The sequence below is a fragment of the Gobio gobio genome, assembly GCF_949357685.1.
Source record: "Gobio gobio genome assembly, chromosome: 5".
Taxonomy (NCBI): Eukaryota; Metazoa; Chordata; class Actinopteri; order Cypriniformes; family Gobionidae; genus Gobio; species Gobio gobio.
This window is the reverse complement of record NC_137101.1, coordinates 5,688,653-5,711,099: the sequence shown is the minus strand read 5'-3', so window position 1 is coordinate 5,711,099 and position 22,447 is coordinate 5,688,653. Positions and strand designations below refer to the sequence as shown.

General features: G+C 37.3%; 1 protein-coding gene across 5 annotated transcripts in view; it reads right to left on the bottom strand.

The window, feature by feature from the left end:
- Positions 1-69: 69 nt before the first annotated feature.
- The window catches only part of nap1l1 (nucleosome assembly protein 1-like 1), a 23,266-nt gene continuing 888 nt past the window's right edge, over positions 70-22,447 (bottom strand). The window contains exons 2-16 of one of the 5 annotated variants that reach the window (XM_079817852.1): positions 21,119-21,156; positions 17,885-17,970; positions 14,186-14,288; positions 11,262-11,403; positions 8,873-8,953; positions 8,619-8,747; positions 7,483-7,554; positions 7,260-7,399; positions 7,039-7,184; positions 6,898-6,917; positions 5,557-5,679; positions 5,437-5,469; positions 5,309-5,359; positions 3,530-3,561; positions 70-1,339 (exon numbers count right to left, since the gene is read on the bottom strand). In XM_079817852.1, the coding sequence (XP_079673978.1) occupies positions 3,556-3,561; positions 5,309-5,359; positions 5,437-5,469; positions 5,557-5,679; positions 6,898-6,917; positions 7,039-7,184; positions 7,260-7,399; positions 7,483-7,554; positions 8,619-8,747; positions 8,873-8,953; positions 11,262-11,403; positions 14,186-14,288; positions 17,885-17,970; positions 21,119-21,135 (1,149 nt within the window). In that variant the 5' untranslated portion in view covers positions 21,136-21,156 and the 3' untranslated portion in view covers positions 70-1,339; positions 3,530-3,555. Of the gene's footprint in view, positions 1,340-3,529; positions 3,562-5,308; positions 5,360-5,436; positions 5,470-5,556; positions 5,680-6,897; positions 6,918-7,038; positions 7,185-7,259; positions 7,400-7,482; positions 7,555-8,618; positions 8,748-8,860; positions 8,954-11,261; positions 11,404-14,185; positions 14,289-17,884; positions 17,971-21,118; positions 21,157-22,447 lie in introns of all 5 variants that reach the window. The other 4 variants (XM_079817850.1, XM_079817851.1, XM_079817849.1 and 1 more) reach the window with 4 other exon arrangements.

Genomic DNA, 22,447 nt, shown 5'->3' with positions numbered 1-22,447 from the left:
ATCATAACATTGTCTAAAATGACAATACAGGTGAGAATATTAAAATAAAACCAGATAGACCAAGGCGTGCACATTTTACCAATTTATTTTTCATGAATATACATCCACGTACAGTTATTGAGTACATTAGTATTTTGTAGCATGGCATTTTGCTTTGACAACAGCTGCTGAGGGGAACCAGAAAGACCCCCTGCTGCTAATCGACCAGCCGGACGTCCTGCGCTAGACGTGTGCGGCGTTTGGGGTTTCTGAGTGAAAATATTGCTCTATCTGCTTCAGACCTGCTGGGCTGCGCTACGAGTGAGAGGAGACGTCGAAGACCTTCCTCTGAGTGCACACACACAGTCACACACACAAACAGACACACACACACTCGATCACAACCCTTCACAGTGATAGGCCTGCCAAACAGAGGGTGGAGTTTCACCACAGACTACTCAACAAACATCACTCAGGGCCGAGCTCGGAAACAAACCAGAAACTGGCTCCTCCAATCAGGTTCTCGCATTCAAAGTCTAATCCTCCAATGAGGTCGGGGATCATAGTAAGTGCATTCTGGAGAGATGCATGGAGCAGAGAACCCACCTGAATAACGGCAAGCCAGCGTAACGTTAAGCGCGTGGTCTAATCGACGTTGGAAAGAGACGCTACCAATACATGACGAAAAGTACAAAGTGCTCTTGGAGAGGAAAGAAGAAAAAAAACGACGGTCATGCAGCGTCGACTGGAGGACGAATGTGGAATGTACATCAGTCACCACTGACGGAAAACACACAGTTTCGCAACTATAGCGGGAACGGTGGAATGTTTTAACGGAGAACTGATTAAGCCGGATTACACAGAGGGGTTTAAACTGAATGAACGAGCACCTTCGTGCCACCCTGTGGCGCCGCTTTGGTTGCTCAAATCACTTTTCCTGTAAACGGGACAGTCTTTCCACAGCTGTTGTCTAAGAGCAATACAAAAGACTTCACGAGAACCCAACTAGTTTAGCAGTGAAGAAACGAGTGTCATGCTTTGAGGGATTTTTTCTGCATTCTAACCATTTATACAGAGAGAGAGAGAAAAAGGAAAACGAAAAGAAACCGGTCTAGTAAAATACTATGCGTCATGAGCAACGGCTCCCAATGGGAGTTGTTTTTTTTTCTTTTTTTTGTAACAAAAATCTTGAAACCCTTTTATTTATTCTTCAATTATTTCTACCAAGAAAAATACAAAACATTGTAAGGCGTTAAGTAACTATGTTTGTTTGAAGCCGTTACAGTGTAGGGGGGGATCCTGAAGGAGGCTGGCGCCGCCATCACTGCTGTTTGCACTCCTCTGGGGGGTTGGCATCCTTCTGGAAAGCACCAAGAGAAGGAGGACGGGTTACTTCTCGCATTTCACATTTCAATTCAACTCAGCCAATCACACGGCCACACACTGAGGGACGGAGGGCTCTAGGATTTACACGGATTGAATAAATTCACAAGCGTTTTATCATTTCACTTGATAAAACTATCATCATGCCACACAAATTCAGATCTTCATGACGACCGCATTGTGTGAATACATTATTGTTTACCAGTACTTTGAGGAATAATTCATTTACGGAACACGTTTTTTTCTAGTAAACCTCTGATGTGAAGTGTGAACGTATTTTTAAATATTAGTTTGTTTTATATCTTCATGTATTTGATACATTTGTGTTATTAAAATCAACTATTTTTCGGGTCATAAGTTCCTATTTGAAAAGAAAATAGAAATTCTCATATTAAATTATATCTTGATTAGACGTACTTAACTGAATTAAACTATTAAAACGAAATCCAGAAATTAAATCGAACCGAATTAAATGTAGAAAAAAAAAAGAATCCAGAAGCAATTAAAACAGGGAAAATTGGCAAAAATAAAACATTTCATAGGGATAGCGAATATATTAATGTACACCAGAATGTACTGTAATAATATTTTAAGGAATATTAAATACATTTTTACAGTAAACCTCTGATGTGCAGTTGTTATTTTTATTTGATTGCATTATAAAATATTAATTAAATTGGCAATGTTTTAGATCTTCATGTTTTTGATAAATTTGTGTTAAATCTAGAATTATTAAAATCGACAATTTCTGGGGAAAGAAGAAAAAAAAAAGTTCCTATTTTGAATTTTGACTAGACATGTTTTTTGATGGTTTAATTCAATTTTAATAATTAAAACAATCCAGAAAAATTTTAAATGGAACAGAATTAAATAAAAATAGAAGGAAAAAATCATAAGTTTCTATTTTAAATTGTATCTGGATTAGACATGCTTTTTGATTATTTAAAACTGAATTAAACCATTAAAACAAAATCCTGAAAAAAAAGTACAGAAGTTAATCAAAATAGAAAAAAATAAATGGAAATTAGAAATAAAAACGGGGAACATTTGTGCAAAAAAATAAAACATTTCAAAGAGCCCAAAGGATGGCAGTTAATGTATTTCTCAAAGTAATAATAATTTAAGGAATATTACATTTTCCTCCATATTTTAATTTTTACAGTAAACCTCTGATATGCAGTGTTATTTTTATTTGATTGCATTATAAAAAATTAATTCAAATGGCAATATTTTATATCTTCATGTTTTTGATAAATCTAGAAATATTAAAATTGACAATATTCAACAATTTCTGGGGGGGGGTCTTAAGTTTCTTTGATTAGACGTGTTCTTTGATGGTTTAATAAAATTAATAATTATAACAAAATCCAGAAAAATGTATATGGAACAGAATTAAATAAATAAAAATAGAAAAATAATTAATTAGAAATTAGAATTAAAACGGGGAACATTTTTGCGGACAAAAAAAAATAACATTTCATAAGGCCCTAAGGATAGCAAATACATTAATATTGTACACCAGAATTTACTGGAGGAAAAATATTAATCAACGTTTTAATTTTTACAGTAAACCTCTGCTGTGGAGTCTGTTAATTTTATTTGATTGCATTATAAAATATTCATTAAATTGGCAATTAATATAAGTTTCAATTTTTCATGCATTTGATAAATTAATTTAAAAATTAATTGTTAATTAATCTAGAAAATATTAAAATTGAATGAAACCATTCAAACAAAATCCATAAAAATTTTAATGGAACAGAATTAAAAATAGGAAAGCTAAATAAAACAGAAAAAAGTGTGTTGGGGGAGTTTTTGGCAGAAATTTAACATTTTATAGGGCCCTAAGGATGGCACAGCAATGACTGACACTGGGCTCCACCAATGGCATGACGGAACGAGTACAGACAATCTTTTCCACCCTCAGCGTGAAAAGACTCCAGCAGACAATAAGTTAAATCAGGGTTTAATTCGGAGAGCAAACCGGATGCTTCAACATACAGAAACAATACAGATGCTAATGCCAACTCACGATGGTTAAAGAGTGGGAAAACAAGCACAACAACTGAGCCGAGAGTGTTAGTGATTAGTGTGGAATGATGGGAAGGGATTCAAAACGCAACAGGAGGGTCAGGGAGGGACACACTGATTCAGGAGCGTTACCTACCAGGGCAGGGTTACTACAGACATCACTTATACCTAGTGAGGAGAAATTTAGAGAGGAACTCACAAGGTGCCAAAGTGCTTGAAAAGTTAACATGTTAATTATGCCGTCGCTTACAGAAGTCAATATTTTCCTACTCTGATTGACTCTACATTGATGTTTGATTAGTCAAGTGCATGCTTTGAGAAAAAGATACGATGCATGGGCAGAACTTGGACATGCTGAGAGAAGTTTGTGAAAAACGCCTCCGATGCCGAGAAGATAAACGTGCAGTGATGCTTCAATCTCATCCAGAACAGCGATTCGGCTGAACAATTAAGAAAAATCGCAACATGGCTTAATACTTAAAGGTGCAGTGTGTAGTATTTATGAGGATCTATTGACAGAAATGCAAGTTAATATACATAACTGTTTTCAGTGGTGTATGAAGACCTTACATAATGAATCGTTGTGTCTTTATTACCTTTGTATGAAGATAGAAATGGCTCATTCTATCACAGGTCCCCTTACAGTTAAGTCGCCATTTTGCCCCGTCATGTTTCTACAGTAGCCCTAAATGGACAAACTGCTCTACAGAGCCCTAATCACTATGCAAGCTCTCTCCGACGACATTTTTGTCCTGTGTCGGCCACCGTAGCTTCTCTATGTGCTTTGAAAGGGAGGGGTAGGGGTGGGTGATTGTAATTCTCAACCTCACCACTAGATGCCACTAAACTTTAAACACTGCACCTTTAAGTATTTCAGAGTAAAGGCTTGTTCACACCAGGATGATTATCATCAACATTTAACACCATGTGACTGCACATCCGACACGCAAAACACCAGGCGTAAAAGCGTAATTTCTTTTTAAAAACACCTTTTTTGGTTTGACATGCCGCGTTAAAAACCGTCCGACCAATGAGATTGGTGCTTTTTTCCAACATGCCTGGAGCTGCTTAAGTTACAGTAAAACACGACTTGGTGGTGCTCAAGCACAAAATGGTTGACACGCACACATTAATACCAAAGAAGACGACGAAGAGGAAGTAGACAAAGATGCAACGAGGCAAGATGAATGTGGAGCTGCTGGTCTCTTTGGTGTCTGAACACAAAGAACTTTATGACAAATGCCACAGCGAATACAAATCTCAATGAGAGGGAGTTATAGAGAGGAACTGCAGATCAAAGTGAGTTTACATCGAATCCTATTTGATCGGCAATCAAATCAAAAGTGGCATCTACTGTCAGGGAGTGAATTTGCATGTTCACTAGGCACTTCGCCAGTGAAAATCGCTTTGGTATGAACAAAGGCGCATCGAAAAACGCTGGCGATAATCTTCCCGGTGTGCACGAGACTTCAAGCATTTAAAAATTAAGCAAGCAATATTACAATTTAGCAAATATTGTAATGCATTTCAGCAATGCCAGAGGAAAATCATCCCATCCTGAAGCAAGTACTCAACCATGCTCAGATTCTGTGCAAATGGCCCTTGTAGGGCAGCGTATATTCAACAGTTTAAGAGCTGCACTGTAGTATTTATAAATCAGTGTTAAGGTTAACAGCCAAACCGATGTTCACACAGATGACGCCAACACTGCAGTCATTCACCTACTCGGCAAGAGAACGATTAAGTGTTTTCAATTGGATTTGAATGTACCAAAGACAGTAACAATATGATTTTTTGCCAGGAGAATTAGCATTTGACAGGCGGAGATGCATGAGTGGAGGTGACAGCATGTATTCTGTATGTTGAGATCTCAGTATCTGCCTTGAGGAGCACTGATGGACATCTGGACTCTTACCTTGGGCTCATAGTCTGGATCGTTTTCCTCATCGGCCTCCTCTTCACCCTCCTGCAAATCACAAACAGAGTTTACAAACAGGCGAGGGAGTTAAGACGATAAAAACAGACAAACCAATGAAAACTAACCTCATCGTCGGCTTCCTCTCCCTCCTCATCATACTGGCAAACGCAACAGAAACACAGAGGTCAGATGTTTGGAAATAAAGCATCTCGCTTCATGACAAAGGATGCGTGTCATTCACTCACGTCATCGTCGTCGTCTTCGATGGCCTCCCCAGTGAAGTACAGCACCGCCCTGGGAACAATACGCTCGCGGATGAAGTGACCAATCTCAAAGTCTGCTGCTAACACGGCCTCCGAGTCCTCGTCCTAAACACACAGTGAAAACAAACCATCAGACACTGATCTAGAACCTAGAGAGTTCATGGTTACTTGCCAAAATATCAAATTATTCAACATGCATGCTATAGAAGAATCATTTCAGTTAACAGATTCCATGGACGTTAAATTCTTCATGGAACTAGGGGTTTGCGATATTGACAAATTATATCTCGATATTTTTTTTTAGGACTTTAACAATATTTTGCTGTGTTATTGTGCTGGTACGTTTGGCAGGTTTAGGACTGGCATGGTCCTAAAGTTTTTGATATTCATATTCAGTGTGTTGGTCAGTTCACAGCAGTGACAATCATATTTTCCAATAAATCATAATTTAAAATATAACCTAATTGTATGCATGCATCATATTTTGTCAATTTAATCAATGTAAATCAAATATTATAATAGACACAATAGGGCTATAACCAATCATATTAAATAAGTATGAACAAAATTCATCTTTGCAATTGAGAGGAAACAGAAGCTGCATTTTGTGTTTAATGCTCAGAGGTGACAAATAAATAACCCTGAAGTTACAAAAGCATAATATTTTATGTTTTAAACATAAAATGTTGAGAATTTATATTTGAAATTATTTAAAACGTGAAAAGATACTTTAAAATGTGAAATTAAAACCGCCAGTAGGTGGCGGCAAGTCAACGTTAATGAGCGAGTGATTGAGATTCAACCGATTGCTGATTTATACCTGTGTGCTACTCAGAGACATTGGCCTATTTTAACTATTTTTGTTGGCCAGAAAAAAAACAGGCAATATGGTGTCTAAAATAAACCTCATCTTGATCTAAGATAAAGTCACTTAATATAAAATTGTTTAGTAAACTTGTATAAAATCAATATGCGTTATGCTGATACCTGGAGAAAACCGCACTCTTTGTGTGATTTTCATTAAATATTAATTTATATAAATAGACCAAAATCACACAGTGAAAGTGTGCACCAACACAAGACTACATCACGTAGTGTATGCATGCACTCTCTGGGTGTGTGTGTGTGTGAGGGATACTCTAAAAATGTCAGATCGCACATCGTTAAAACAACAATTATGATATCGCAGACCCCTACATGGAACCATCAATGCCAATAAAGAGCCTTTTTGTTGTAAGAGTGTACCCAAATTTAGAATAAGGATACAAAATGTCAATGAAATTCATGGCTAGAAAGAAAGAGAGAAAAAAAAAAAATACTCACCAGATCACCAGTTTCTGGAACTAAAAAGAAAAAAAATGTTTAGACCATGTCATTATCAGTAAATACTATTCTCTGATTAACTAATACAATGTTCACATGTGTATATAAAAAAAAAAAGCCATCTAGTTAAGGATTTTCTACCTTCAGGTGGTGAGAAAAAGTTGAAGAATGAATCATTGGGGACCGTCTTGGTGACCGTCCTAACTGTTCCACGTCCCTTATGTTTCTGTTTCTTCTTAATTGTTTTCAGTGTGACGTTCTTGCCCTTAGTCCAGTCGATCGTGCATCTGAAAACACAGATATTCAGTCTCCACACTCTCACTGGCATTTCAATGGAGTAAAAGTCAAAGGTTGAGCCGTACCCTGTGCAGCCCATGATCTCTGGCCCGTCGAATGAGAAGGGATCGGACTCATCCGGCTCAGACCTCATTTTGTAGGTCTTTGTCAGGACTGTGTTTGTGAAGAAATCATTGGCCTCGAAGTGGAACTCTAATGTGAAACTCTAAAAAGAGAGACCAAACACAAATCAGTGAGTGAACTGTGAGTGCAAGACGTCACACAGAAGACAACGACTATCAGGCTCACCATTGGCTGGCCGGCGTCAGAGAATTTGACTTTAATGTCTTGTAAGTGCTTGAGGATTGGTTCATCGTGTTCCTGGACAGGGGAAAAAATAACCACTTAATTTTCATTATTAGGTGCATTTTTTTATTAAAGCAAATAATGAATGCAAGTGACATTAACCACAGTATTCTTTTAGAACAGATTCTATTTTAGTTTAATATTTTGAATGTTATTTTTTCATTTTCCACTATCATTTTAATTTTAGTTATAGATTTAGTAATTTTGTTGCATTTGCTTGTTGATTGATTTTATTCTAGTTCTGAACAATCGATTATAAATTATAAATGCGTTTATGCATGCATGTACGTGTGTGGATGCGTGCACACTCCATATTTAAGAAATATTTGCATTTATATACTGTATTTACACATTTATACAATTTATCTTCTATATAAATGTACATATAAATATAACATTTATCTTAAATGTATATATACATGCATGTGTGTATTTACATATACATAATTATAATTATACACAGTACTCACATATGTAAAACTTATTTTGGATGCTATTAAAAAACAAAATCATTTTATTTTTTTTACAATTTTAATTACAAAAGAATGAGAATGTTGCTTTGCTAATTGCCTGAAATAAAATGGGTTTATTAAATTATTTGAATTTAATTAAATTGCTTTCCTGTAGCTCAAACAATAGAGTGTGGCGCTAGCAACGTCAAGGTCATGGGTTCGATTGCCAGGGAAAGCAAGAACTGACAAAAATGTGTATGTTGAATGCAATGCAAGTCGCTTTGGATAAAAGCATCTGCCAAATGCATAAATGTACATTTTAGTTAACATCAACTCTAATAACCCTGATTAACTAGCCCGAGTGTCATGTTCTAATAAAACTGTAAATAATTAAATTAATCCTGAGAGAAATTTATATATAGAACTGCTGTTTCATGATGCCCGTTTAATTATCTAAAAAAGCTGCGAGGTGCACTCATATCACTAGATGGCAGCAAGGACCAGACCTACATTTCCCAAAAAGAAACCGCCCGCTGTAAATACCCATGTTGCACGACCTGCTTTTAAACTCGGTCTACGGTCACAACCACTCCCTAGTGATCCCACGGTTGGCCGTTCTCTCCCTACCTGCAACATTTCACTGAGAAGGTCGACGTTCTTGAAAACTGTGAGCCAGAACTCTGGGATTCCTTTAGGGTCTTCCTTTTCTTCATCTTTCTTCTCTTCCTCCACTTTGGCCTTTTCCTTCATTTCCTCCTGATAAAGGCAAAGAGCCAGACCGAGTCAAGTTATGACCGCATAAATCATTATACAAGGATGACATCAACGATGTGGCATTTGAAGAGCATGCAGGTATGGATCACCTGTACCTGCTTACTTACTGTCAGCTCTTCCTCTTCATCTTGTTTCCACTCGCACTCCTCATCTGTGGGTTCGTATGACGCTCTCACGATATCACTCCGCTAAAGACAAACGTTCAAATGCATTTTTAGAAGTCAAAACTTCCATTAAACTGTTAATTTACAGAATATTTAGGTCTAATTATGGTCAACTAAAACAAAATATAATGTGTGCATGTATAATAGCATATGATTCTAAAATGACAGTCCAGTGGTCCAGAATAAAGTGCAAATGTATGCCGATATTTGTACTGTAAGTAGGGCTGAACGCTTTTGGAAAATAATCTAATTGCGATTTAATACGCGATTATTTTTATACGCTCTTTAGCTTCATTATTCAACAAATACAAGCAAGAATTCATTGTATAGTTTGACCAACAGTTCTTTAGACCTGATAAGTTTGGTATATAATCATATCAAAATTAAAAAGTAGCATTAAAAAGTTTATTTTAACTAATAGTCTCATTTTCTATCACATAGCCTACAACTGAATAAAATTAGTAGCTAGCTAACAACTTGCTTTGTCCTGGTTTTACCTAAACTAAATGATTTTATAGGTATTTTACTGCACATTGTCAATATAAATAACCTGAAAATACAGTGGATTATTAAGGCTAAATTTTACTGACCACTCAGCTGCATGTGCGGCACACGCAGGTCAAAGAAGAGGTGGTGTTTTTTTTAAAGCACAATTCACACCCAGCAGTAATTCAGGGGAAGGGGGAAATGTCGAATGTTGATTGCTATTATGAATTCAATAAAGTAGCTTACTTTGTACTTGTAAATATTACAGTATACAAAGTAGGGTTGGATACGTTCATATTTTAACCGGTACCTGAAATTCGATACTTTAGGGATGTTTACATCAATAACTAAAGAACCTGCAAGTCATTTCTAGAAGTGTTATTGACATTATGCCACACCTACCCTGGTCGCTGTCTGCCATTATCGGTGATGTTTGTTTACTGTAATATTTACTAGTAAATAGTAAGGCTACTAGCTACTTATTTTAATTCATAAAAACAACAATTTTTTTCTCTCTTTTTAATTTCATTTCTATGAAAAGATTTTCAACAAATTATGTTATATATTTTCTGGTAATCAAATGAAGACATTTAATTTATCTTTTTTGTCAAACTAAGTGCTGCACAACTGAGCTTCATATGATTAAAATAAAAAATAAAAGAAAACGTGCAATTTAAAACTTACAAAATTAAGTTATGGTGATCATTTATTATTATTACATTAGTGTTAGTATTATTATTACGTCGAGACGCATCTAAATTCTGCTGTACAACAGTTATGCATTTGTCAAGTTAGGCCGAACTTTTATTTTGACGGGTTGCCGTGAAGACCTTTGAGTTTGTGTGTTTATGACATGACGGTATTTTTTTCTCAAATGAAACCGTAAAATACTCAAAGTGACTCTCAATGGCTCTGGAGATGACATTCGTGCGTTCATGTCCTTATAAGAGACGGCAGAGATTGAAACATGCGACCGTCACACGTACGAGAGTGTGTGTGGGGTAAACTCAGACTGTAAACCACATGTCTACGGCATTCATTTGCAGACACGAAGGATTCATATTTAAATAGTCTTTTTGCAGTTTAATATTCACAGACACTAGTCTATAACCACCAGATGCGTTCTCAGATACTGAAATTTGGTACCGAATGATTTAATGTGAAACGTTACTCGGTAGTACCGACGTAATTCGGTCAGTGCCCTTAAAACTACAGGAGTTCGGTACCCAACCCTAATACAAAAAAGACAGACAGCGACCAAGACAATGTCACAAAACTTCTAGAAATTACTTTCTTTACAGTTATTGAGGTAAACATCCCTAAAATACAGAAACATTTAAAATGTGAATAGTACCCAAACCTACACATGACCAGAGTGTAAAATCACAGCCTTTGTGTTTTATCATATCGCAAATGCAATCGTTCAGCCCTAACTGCAAGATTTAAATAGTTTATGCAACTAAAGCCATGTTCTCAGGCATTAATATCTAGAAGGATCCTGACTTTTAATTGAGCCTCTCAGACATCACAACTCCACTGGGAGAGAGAAAGTGCTATGAGAGAGGATAAACAGCTACAGCTCAGGTTTAATTTTCTGCGAGACATCTCTTTGGCTGGCCGTTTGTCTCTGGTGTCCTTGATTGACCACAGGATCTCAGCACTGGAGAACACTTTGGTGTTTGCTGCAGTTGGAAACGCTGAGGCAGCAGGTCAATATAACTGCTTTAACGTACTGTGCTGTCTTCTAGCACACAACAGCAAGTCGTTTCTTCTTAAACTACACCTTTTACAAGAATAAAACCAATGTTACTCATTCTGGACGAACGGAAAGCAGAAAATGTCTCACCTTGTCAAAGAGAGGCTGATACAAAGCGGCGTATTTTCGCTCCAGTTCGTGGACTTCTTCATAGAACTTAGCTTCGATGTGGGCGCATTTGACCTGGAGGTTCTTGAGGGCATTAACACGTCTCTTCACCACCTTTGGTAAACTGCGCAGACAACAAAAACATGCGGTCATAAGGGGCAAATGACACTGCTGGTGATTCATGAATGACTCAGAAAAATGAACTTCTCAATGATGCAATACCGGTCCGCTTAAATAGATTTTTTTAACCTTTATAGGGGATATTTTTACACTGTCATGGGTCATCTTTTATGACAAATTCTTACATTTATTGAAATTCAACTAGAATAGTAAGACACTACAGGTATGTTTCCCAGTCATATCAAAATCAACCGGATACATTGAATAATGAAACTCCACGGTTTGCTCTTTGGAGACGTGAAATAGTTCTGCTGTGGATTTGTTTGCAAAAAAAAAAAAAAAAAAGACATTAGGTGCTTTCACAGCAGGTAGTTATAGGAAGCCAGTTATACTAGCCATCTGTACCATGGCCCCACCGATAACTAAATATTCCCTAAGGGCTATTTTCCTGGCCAGCAGGAATTCTGAAGTGATGCAAGTTGGCTGACAACAACTGTAGGATGAAGGACACCATTATCACGAAACCACGACACAACAAAAACACAGCTCTGATCACGGAGATGGAGTGTAATCATGTAAGTTTTGCGACTGAAAGAGCAAAAACAACAACAATCGAAACAACTTGCAGTGCTATATATCATCGAGGCTGAGAAACGAACAACAGCACAGACAAATGGTGACAGGTTAGGTCTACAAGATTATGACAAAGCATAATTGTCACTGAATGATGTTTTGAAAAGCGTTATGCAATTGTTTGAAGCGACTTCATGCCATGTTTTTTTTTTTAAATATGCATGCTATTATAATGTTATACTAAAACAATGGAAGAAAAACCCAAGATAACCTGCAGAAAGAGAAAAAAAAAAAACAGCACAATAATGTGGACCTTTTTTTTGTAATTGCACCTTTGAACGGTTACATAATTGTAGCATCTGTAATAGTAATCACGATTAAAAGATTTTATTAATTGTGCAGCCCTACAACAGGTAAATGCCGTTTACTTTAGCTTTCTGCACCTTTTCTGTGTGATGGGAACATTGGTCTCATCACAATTTTTTTTTAAGTATGATTTAACTGTGTGCTTGCACAGATTTTCTTTATAAACATTCTTTATACCAGACCTGTACAGCATACATAAACACACAAAAAGTGGTTTCATCATGCAGTTATGAGTTTTAACTTGAATGTGCATTTCTATTTTATTTAACCCTTCAGAAGTCACTAAATTTAGCACATTTTAATATGACAGATTTTTTTTTATATTGCCAATAAATACTAACCCCAAAACAGTTAAATTAAACAGTTTATATGATATAAACAGTTACACTGAGATTGTTTTTATTGGCAACAGGCAGCATTAATTAATCAAACTTAAATGTTTATTTCTTATGAATATCCAAGATTTTCTATATCCGTTTTTTTAAAATGGCAAGGATCCCTAAACAATCCCCTTGTGAGATCAATTCTTTATTAGGCTTAGCCTACAATATATTATAACAGCCTATAATATAATATACAAACCAATTGAAGTATTTAAACTGATAGTATTTTATATCAGTTTAAATGCTTCAATTTGTTATAAAAAGTAGGTATTTTATTAAAAACAAAAACAAAAAACAGATCTAATAGCTAAATATTTTCAAGGGAACGTGAACTCTTATCTAAACATCCCAGAAACCCAAACCACACACAGATCTATTTAAACTGATGTGTTACTTTGGTGTTTAGAGTTTGCACGCTACACTTATGGGGTGTGTAACTGTAAATGTCTGTTTTGTTACCGTGCTGTGTCCATCATCCGTTATTTCCACCACTTAATCAAGCCACTCTTCTTTAAAACATGATGGGGTTTTATTTCAAGTCTTTGCGTTTCTCATTGCCTCTCATATTGAGATTTGGACCGCAAACACACTCACTGCTGCGAGCTTCACACGTGACAATTCTCTCGATGAAACCTGTAAACCGCATTCACCGGTTCTAACACGATAGCGATACTAACTCTATAGCGGTTGAACAGAGCACTGAAATTATTTCTCAATTAAACTACAATCAAATGGATTTCTTCCCTTATTTTGCATCTGCGCGGCATTTTATTCTCTCATGCGCGCAGCTTAGAGGGAACATTGGTCTCATCACAATTTTTCATGTTCAAGGAGTAAGTAAACTGTGTGCTTGCACAGCTTTTTAAAAATGGTGGGTGGCGTTGTTTCGTATGGTATGCGTTTGGCCAATCAACGTGCACTTACGTCACTGGTAGTTCCCATTGTCCTGCGTTACACTACGCTTGAATGAGCCAATTTAGTCCCTCAAAAAGGCGTTCCTATAACTAAAATCACTCACAGTACCTGCAATGCGAACACACCGAAAAACAGGTACATCTGCCAATAGTTATAGGAACTATGAAAGTGTTAATCTGGTGTGAAAGCCCCTAATATTGTCTAAAATATTATAAAATATCCCTCAACTTCTTATTAATTTTATACGTCGACTCAAACATTACATTTGCAATTGAGCTGAGGAAATCTATAAAGAAAAACATGAACCAATACATGGGCATTTTTAGCCGCCATATCTAGAATGTGGCATTTTTTTGTGTGATTTTGATGGCATGTCAAGCCCTCATTGATTTCCAACCCTGACGCAAGATAGCAGGAAGAGGATATGCCCAAAATTAGAAACATTTAATACAGTCTGTGTTAGCAAAGTGGGGAAATCAGAGGCAGCCAATGAGAAACAAGGGAGCTATTTGAAGTTGTGCGTATGTGTGTGGGTGTGTTCACACATACCTCTCCATGTACCCTGAGGGAGATCCCACGAGTCCGTCCAATCGCTCCTGCAGCGCCGCAAGAATCTGGGGGTTCTGCATCATCTGCATCGTCAGCTGACGTGCTAAAATCAGAGAGAACAAACGCAACTGTTACAGTAGGAACAAACAAACAATGACCAGGGGTGGCGTGCGATACCTATATAATCCAATCAACAACTCTCAGAACTAGGCCACCTTTACAACAAGAGTCAAAAAAAAAGATGCTCTTTTCATCCCAAAAATAAAGTGGCAAACACAGGCGAGGTCAGCAATCTTTAGAGAGCGGGCGCACATCTAATGCCCGTATTATTTCCTATTAAACACGCTTTCAGCTGTGCTAATACACGACGGCTCGGTCCAGCAGCTAAACACGGCTAAGGTCACTGAGGTTACTGATTGATATCATGTTACCCAATACAAAAAAGAGCCAGTGCAAACGTACACACAGTCTCTTCCTAAGAATCCATGACAGACGCATTTCGTTTTCCTCCACAGAAGACAAGTGAAGAAAAACAAACACACTAAAAGTGTTTGGGAAACGATTCATTTTAGCAAATCTGTTGAAGAAATTTGAGTTGCTTTTGGGCGTTTTGACACCTGAAAGTCCACACCAAGGTCCGAACCGAAGTTTATGTTTTGATACATTTTATACATTCGGTTAGTTTTCACATTGCAATTATGCGAGCGCACTAAAGAACTTTACACACTTGCGTCCACTCGTCATCATCTATGTGGGCGGCATCTGGACATTGATTGGTTCGTAAACGGACGTGCGTCTGACGTCGGCGTCTTTGACAAGAGTGAATGAACGGACGCATATCGTTGCCACTATTGAACAGTGCGCATTGCTTGACTATTTTTTTGTGTTACGTTTAAAAGTGGACATTCCAAGCTTTATATTCACATATTTCTCATGTTTGTGAGACGAGTAGCTGCTGAGTTTCAGTTTATTTGAGACGCGCTCCAGTTCATGTGTAAAGCATGTGATCGCTCCCGTGATTATTGTCTGCTATAGACTATTTGCTTCTTATTTATTAAATCCAGGCAATTATCTGATGAAACGTTAATTAAAATTAAGATACAATTTATACAAAACGAAATTCACACTAAAGAAAAACTTTCTAAGCAAAATCATACAAAACTTCGTTCAAAATCATTTCTGACTTTCTGTCTTCTGACATATTGCGCATCTTTTCACTTTTCATAATCAATGTAGCCTAGATTGAATTTAAAAATAACATTATAATATTTAAACATAAACAGGAACTTCCTGTAAATGGTCTGAAAGTCCGAAACATACAGGAAATGCTTTCACTCTAGAAACGAACCGAACCTTTGTTCAGTTTGATCCGGACCGAGACGACCTTTTCGTCAGACCAAATTTCGTCTGTTTGGTCCGGACCGTGGTTCGGGGGAGGTTTCACACCTGTAATTTTGATTCGGACCAAACTGAAAAGTCCGAAAATCCAGACCAAACAAGGTAGGTGTGAAAACGCCCTTAAAATACGCTCCTCTTGTACCTACTTTTGCAAAACAATCCCACTGTATTTGATCGTTACATAATTGCTTTATGCTTTCAAGAATCAGACATCCCTGTGACATGTGACACTCAAACCTGGTCTGGTTGTGATGATTTGTAATGCAAATGCCCAAAGTGGACCAGTCAACCTGCCCTTTCGAATGCCAGTAACACCAGTATATTGTTTTTACTGATTTAATCAGCACAGATAGTGGCTTTGTGGAGCAATTGGTTATCAGTAAACATCAGTGGCCACCATTTTTAATTCCTTTGTGAACAGTCACACCCCAGCAGTGGAGGATACTATAATCCTCCAATTGTTTCTCTGCTCTTAAATAAACTTTGAAATGGTTATGCAGAAAAGAAACAAGAGCAAGCGAAAATGTATACACATCTAAAGCGCAAGCATAGTAGAGTAGGGGTGGGAATCACAGGTCAACACACGATACGATAATATCACGATATTTTGCCCACGATAACGATATATCACGATACCAGCGATTCTGTGACAGACGATATATTGCAAGAAAATCACCCACGATATAATTTTGTAAATGGAAAAAAAAGCATCAAAAAAGTCATATAATCATGTATTTAATTTATTAAAACTTCATCTTTTTTTAAATAGCATTAAAGTACAGTAAGTGCATATAAAGCTATCAAACAGCCATGAGAGAATAGTTTCTGTGACTAAATGATTTATAATAAAGAAAGGTCACATCACTAACTTATTCATAGCAGCAACATTTCATATTTAGAAATTGCAAAATGCACACATTACTAAAAATGTACAAAACCACACCCAGTATAAAACCTTATATAATAAAATGTGGTCACATTTGAGTACCAAGCGGTATAATAATAAACATGTCTTTTAAACATGTACACTGTCACGGTCCTGCACGGATGAAAAACATCCTACTGTGTCGGATACGGGTGCAGGTCGGGTAGGACAAGGGAGAAACACGGGTTTTAAACAGTCACGTGCAAACGAATATATATATATATATATATATATATATATGCGCATGTATATTGTAGATGTGTTCCTAAAACATATGCATATTTTTAGGAACAGATCTACAAAAATATGCCTATTTCAAGTTGATAAAATAATTTCAAATCCATATCAGTTTATTTGTGGCCGCGCGGCGCGCGCTCTCCCAGGAGAATCACAACCGCGCGAGCGATCTGCCTGCACTGCAGTTGTCGAGATGGATCCCGAGGAGTTGAAGAAAAGATAGCCGCGAATGTTAAACTTCATCGCTAAGGAAGCACACCATAGTACACAGATAACTGTGGTAACAAACCAAGCACAAGCAGTTCTATCAAAAAAGGTAGCTTTGCCATACAAATGTCATCCAGCGTAGGCTGATTCACTGATGGCGCACGAGGTGGGAATGCATGTTGGCTGTGTTGCCATTGTATTTTATTTTTCCGAGACAGTTCTTGCCGATTACATAGTCTTTAGTGATCTTTTTTTGTATCGTCACTACAAAATCCAAAATGGACCCAAACTTTTGATTTAAAAGACGCGGGTGCATTTGTGATTTTTTTTTGTCGGCCAGCCATTGCGCTCGTATTTCTTCTTCACTGTTCCGTTCATCTGATCATCTGCAATCTGGGAAGCGCCACGCCGCCACCACAGGAAGTCTGGGGGTACTGCCACTCCGGTAAGCCAAAGCGTTAACCAGCCACAATGTAGACATTAATTTAAATATTCAGTTTTTAAAAATATCGATACTTGGAGCCAGAGCATCGATAACGTCTCGCGGCCGGAAAGATCGCGATAAAATCGGCATATCAATTTTTTTGTCCCACCCCTATAGTATAGTGTTCGTGTGAGGGCACAACTAAAAAATACACAGCGCCATTAAAAATCACATTTAAAAATAGTTTCTACTTTCCATTTCCTGCAAATTATACATTTCATATATTAGTAGTGATGAAACAGCCATTTTTAATAATTATGAAATATTAATTAACTGATTCTGAACACTGTCACCGATTAATTGGTTCTCAGGCATTTTTTTAATCAGAATTTACAAACGTTCCTTTTCTAGTATGCTCTTGTAATTGATCATTGATATTAGTCGACCTTTAGTTTGCACAGGAAATGAAGAGGAGAAAAAACATGCATTAAAGACTCAAAGGTCATACCTTTACTGTTGTCTTCCCCAGTCTCCTCTTCCTCCACCTCTTCAACATCCTCCATATCTGCTGGGTCCATTTCAGTTTGGTCTTTACTGCAAATACACATTAAAGAGGTCCTATTATTGCTTGATGTTCACCTTTCTTCAGTTTGTAATGTTGTGGTATGAGCATGAAAACGGTCTGCAAAGTCTTCTCTATATCAGTGTCAGTGTTTCTGAACTCCCTGAAACGCCGCCATTGTAGTCTTGAGTTTTCTTCCGGGAACAAACACGTCACAATATTCCTCATTTAAATAATTCTCGCCCAAGGCAAATGCAAAATAAATGGGTGGGGCCTGGTTGAGTGTTGAAACTCAATTGTTTTATGGTAAGGGCGGGACATTTCCCAAACACACTCGAAGCAGTTAACCAATCAGATTAGACTGCGCTCTTCAGAAGGCGGGGATTCATAGAAACAGGAACTAAACTGGGACGAGAGGAGCTGCAACAATGTCAAATATGGTATAAATGTTTTTTTGAACATTCAAGTATGAAAACTTGTTCTAGCAGAAAAATTTACCCAACTAACTGATAATATTGTGCTTGCATTTGCTTCAACCAAGGTTAACATGACTTTTATGGGATGATTTTAGACTCAAAAATGACGAGTTACATTTAAAGTAGGCTATACACTTTATTGAACATGCACTATATTAAGCATTTTATAATGGTTTTATATGGGAGAAATATGTAATGAACAATGTTTTGTTGATTACCTGATTTAATCTGCTTGCCTATACAAAGTAGCCCATGCGTTATACCTTTTTAATGCAAGCCTACTGTTAGGCGTTTTCCTCGTCTTTATAACGAGGACACAAAGCGTCTTATAGGCAGAATAACGCTCATGGTGCCGTGTCTATTTTGGTAGAATACTGCCATCTAGTGGCAGCAGGTTCTCTTAGACAGCTGTGCAATGCCAAACCGGCAAAATGAAAGTCTCAAAATCCAAATTAATCAAATAGGATCGACTCACAAACAAGTCAATGAATGCATGCATGTTACCGGATCCACAAATGCACATCTCACTCATTGCACGCACAAATTCTGACTTGCATTAATACAAAATCGAAGTTTTGTATTCAAAACTATGTCTCTATTTGTACAAATCACTGCACATTCTGTATTTTGCAGCATTTGTTTGTGGATAGTAAAACATGTCTGCTACATTTATCAAGTTCATGGATAATTGTGTGTGCATTAATCATTTTGAGTCTAAAATCATCCCATAGAATCTCATTAGAGATCTTTTAAAAGCGGTGTTAGATTACAAATTTATACATTGTTATATCTAGGTCCCAATGTAATAGAATATAACTGAAAACATTATCTATATTTGTGTTTTACATTTTGAAGTAAACTTGAGGAAATTCTAAGGAGATTACGTCAGGCTGTGTATGTGGTTGAGACATTAAGTATTTTGTCTTTATGAACTTCCTGACTATTTGCCATGACAAGTTTAGAGAAATACTGCCTGAGTGATTGGATTAGCATCTATGCATTTGAATGACACTGTTATGATGATTGAATTACGGCTGATGAGACAGGAATGTTTGGGGTGTGTCCTTTACCTACACAACATATGCATTCCTTTGTTTGAATGTCTCCTCCCCTGCTGTATAATCCCTCCCCTTGAAATGTATATAAAATACAATGTTCAACTGGCTTTAGCGGAAAGACAGCACTTTTTTCTCAATAAAGAATCCTGCTGAAAAACCTATCCAAGTTCTCCTGGGGCCTATACCATGAAGCCAGTTTAGCTGGCTAGCCAGATATGTTTAAGCTTAGTTTGTGCTAATCCTGGGTTTTAGGTACCATTAAAGTGGTTTGGCTTTTAGCAGTGTTCATCTCCATAGTAACTTACGCTCCACGCCTAACCTGCTCCAGGGCAGGTTATGTTCTGGATAAGAGATCAAACTGAAATTGGACCAATCAGCTTTGAGCAAAGTGACACACCTCTACTGCTATAAAGTCACTCCCCCTGTTTCTACTCCAAATTAAAAGGTCACTACATAGAAAATGGCTATTAAAGACTAAAGTGTCTGGCTTTTAACAATGCTTATTTATAATAATAATTTTGAATGATTTAGATATCATTTATGTAATTATTATACCGTATTCAATTACACATGTATCATTTTAGTTAATCAATCATTAATAGGCACTTAGTTGAAATTAATATAAATGGCCTATACAAAAGGTCATACAAATAAGCTTTAAAATCAATAAATAAAGCTATAAGAATTTCTACATTACTCAATTCTCTATATATCAACTAAACTAACTTCATAACTTACTTGCATTGACGTAGTGAATATTTTCTTTAAGTTGTACTCTTTTATTGACAGCTCTTCTTGCTGTGTAAATTTTTTAAAATTCTTAATATTTTTCAATCATGTAATATTCTACAGAAGAGAGAAATTAATCTTGCTGCTTCTCTCGCGAGAAGTGAACCTCAGTTTTACTGATCCACAGCATGTGATTGGTTGTTCACTGCTGATGTCACAGCTAAACTCCGGATCAAAGCCTGAGTTGACAGAGAAAGCTGATGATCAGCATCATGGGACAGACAAAGCCCAAATAGATTGGTTTGGTTTTGTCAACTCAAAACTAATCCTGTAACCTTGAGTTTGTAAAACTACCATCATGGTACAGGCCCCTGGTCTCTACTTCAAGAAACAACAGAAGTTCACAACAGCGGTAATATGAGGATCTTCTTTAAAGTTAAACGAGAGGAAAAAAAATGCATTCAAGCTTTTATGTACAGCGTTAAAAGTTAGGCCTGAATCGCAGAGCCCATCCAGTTGTCATTTCAGCTGAAATAAATAAACAGGTGCGTGCGAAACACTATCACACACACTGCGCTCGAGACAGGAAGTTCCTGTGGTGAACAACAGGTGTATTGCAGCTATCGCGAGTGAGTGAAGAGTTGCAAACACGTGTTTGGCATTGCATAGATGCTTGGGATGCCACACAGAGGACGTGTTGCTGACCCCAGTGTCTCTCACTGGGAGGAGAGAGGCTAGGACCGCACACTGGTCATGTGAGGGATAACCAAGAATCAGCCGAGACGGGCGTTTATGTGCCATTTAATGCACGAGCAACAGCCATAAAGAGATTTAATCTGTCAAACGGTGATACGTGATCAAACCATTACTGACGAGCCTAAAATTAAAAGCTCTTTAATAGACAAACAAGCACTTACTTGTCAAGATCTGCCATGTTGTTTCACCGTTTTGATTCCTAGAGGAAAGAGAGAAAGGAAAACGTTAATGCTGTCCATTATGTTCAACAGCCTAAAGCCAAATTCAATCTGTCAGGTGATAGTTTACCCTAATGTGATTCAGACATTCAATATGCACAAGTTTAACCATTTACGTAACAAACAAAATGTGTCAAAAGCATCCAGATGTGTCAAAACGACCAGAATAGTGAAACTTCAATGGCTGAAATTCAACCCTGGGAGGGGTTTATGAGATTAGCTACAAACATCAAAGGTGTGAACCCGCTTTCTTCAGCTCTGAATCTGACTGGATCCATTTGTCAGGGCCACGGCCAGCATCCGAGCCAGTTTTAACGCCCCCAAACCTGTAGTCTATGAGCCAGTCGGATCAAACACGGCCTCAGACGCCCACATCCAGACCTCCAGCGGCAACTTCATTCATTCCTGAGCTGATCGCTACAGACAGGATGTTCTCAACCTACTCTGCTCTTCGCCTGTAGAAGATCAATAACATGAAGACCCGACAGCATCCATTCTTGACAGATTTGAAGGTTAATCTCTTCCTCTTTCTGTCTGCGTCAAGATCAGACTGAGCTGAAACCCGTCAAACACAAGAGTTTCCCCAAACAATAGCAGCAACGGGACAAAGTTCCTGCCAGGGTTCCTCCGAAACTCTGATAGCAGTGAAAACCAACACCACCAAGCCTTTAAAACCTTATCAAAGCCATCCGACCTGGGGGCAAAGGTTAAATGCACTTGTTAAAACCTCATTTCCATGATTCACCTTTTCATATAAATAGCAATTCAGTGCCTAGAAATGTAGACTAGAAGTGCATGTGCATACCTAAAATAAAAAATACAGTTCATTGTTATTTCATGACTGTAGGAAGCACATCTCATCTCTAATTAATGCAGGTGTTAATATGAAGCAGAATTAAATAGGCGTGCAGCAATATGCAAATTAGCCATTTTTGAAATATTTACACTAAAATAATAATTTCTAGTGAAGAATAAAGGAACCTGTCTGAATGTTTTGACTGACATAATGACTTATACATTTGGTTATATTTCTATAAATCTAGAGATCAAGCTATGGAAATGTGAGGAGAATTAAATATTGCATATTATAATATGCATTATGAGAGCCTCTGGCAACTCGCCATCCCCATTTCATCCAGATGTGATGAATTAACCCCTCAAACTAGCCAACTATTACCAGGTATGGCTAAAGCTACCATTTAAACCAGCTGTTTAACACTTTAAACTGGGGGGGTGATCTGGATTTGATCCATGGGTCAGTGCAGTGGTCAA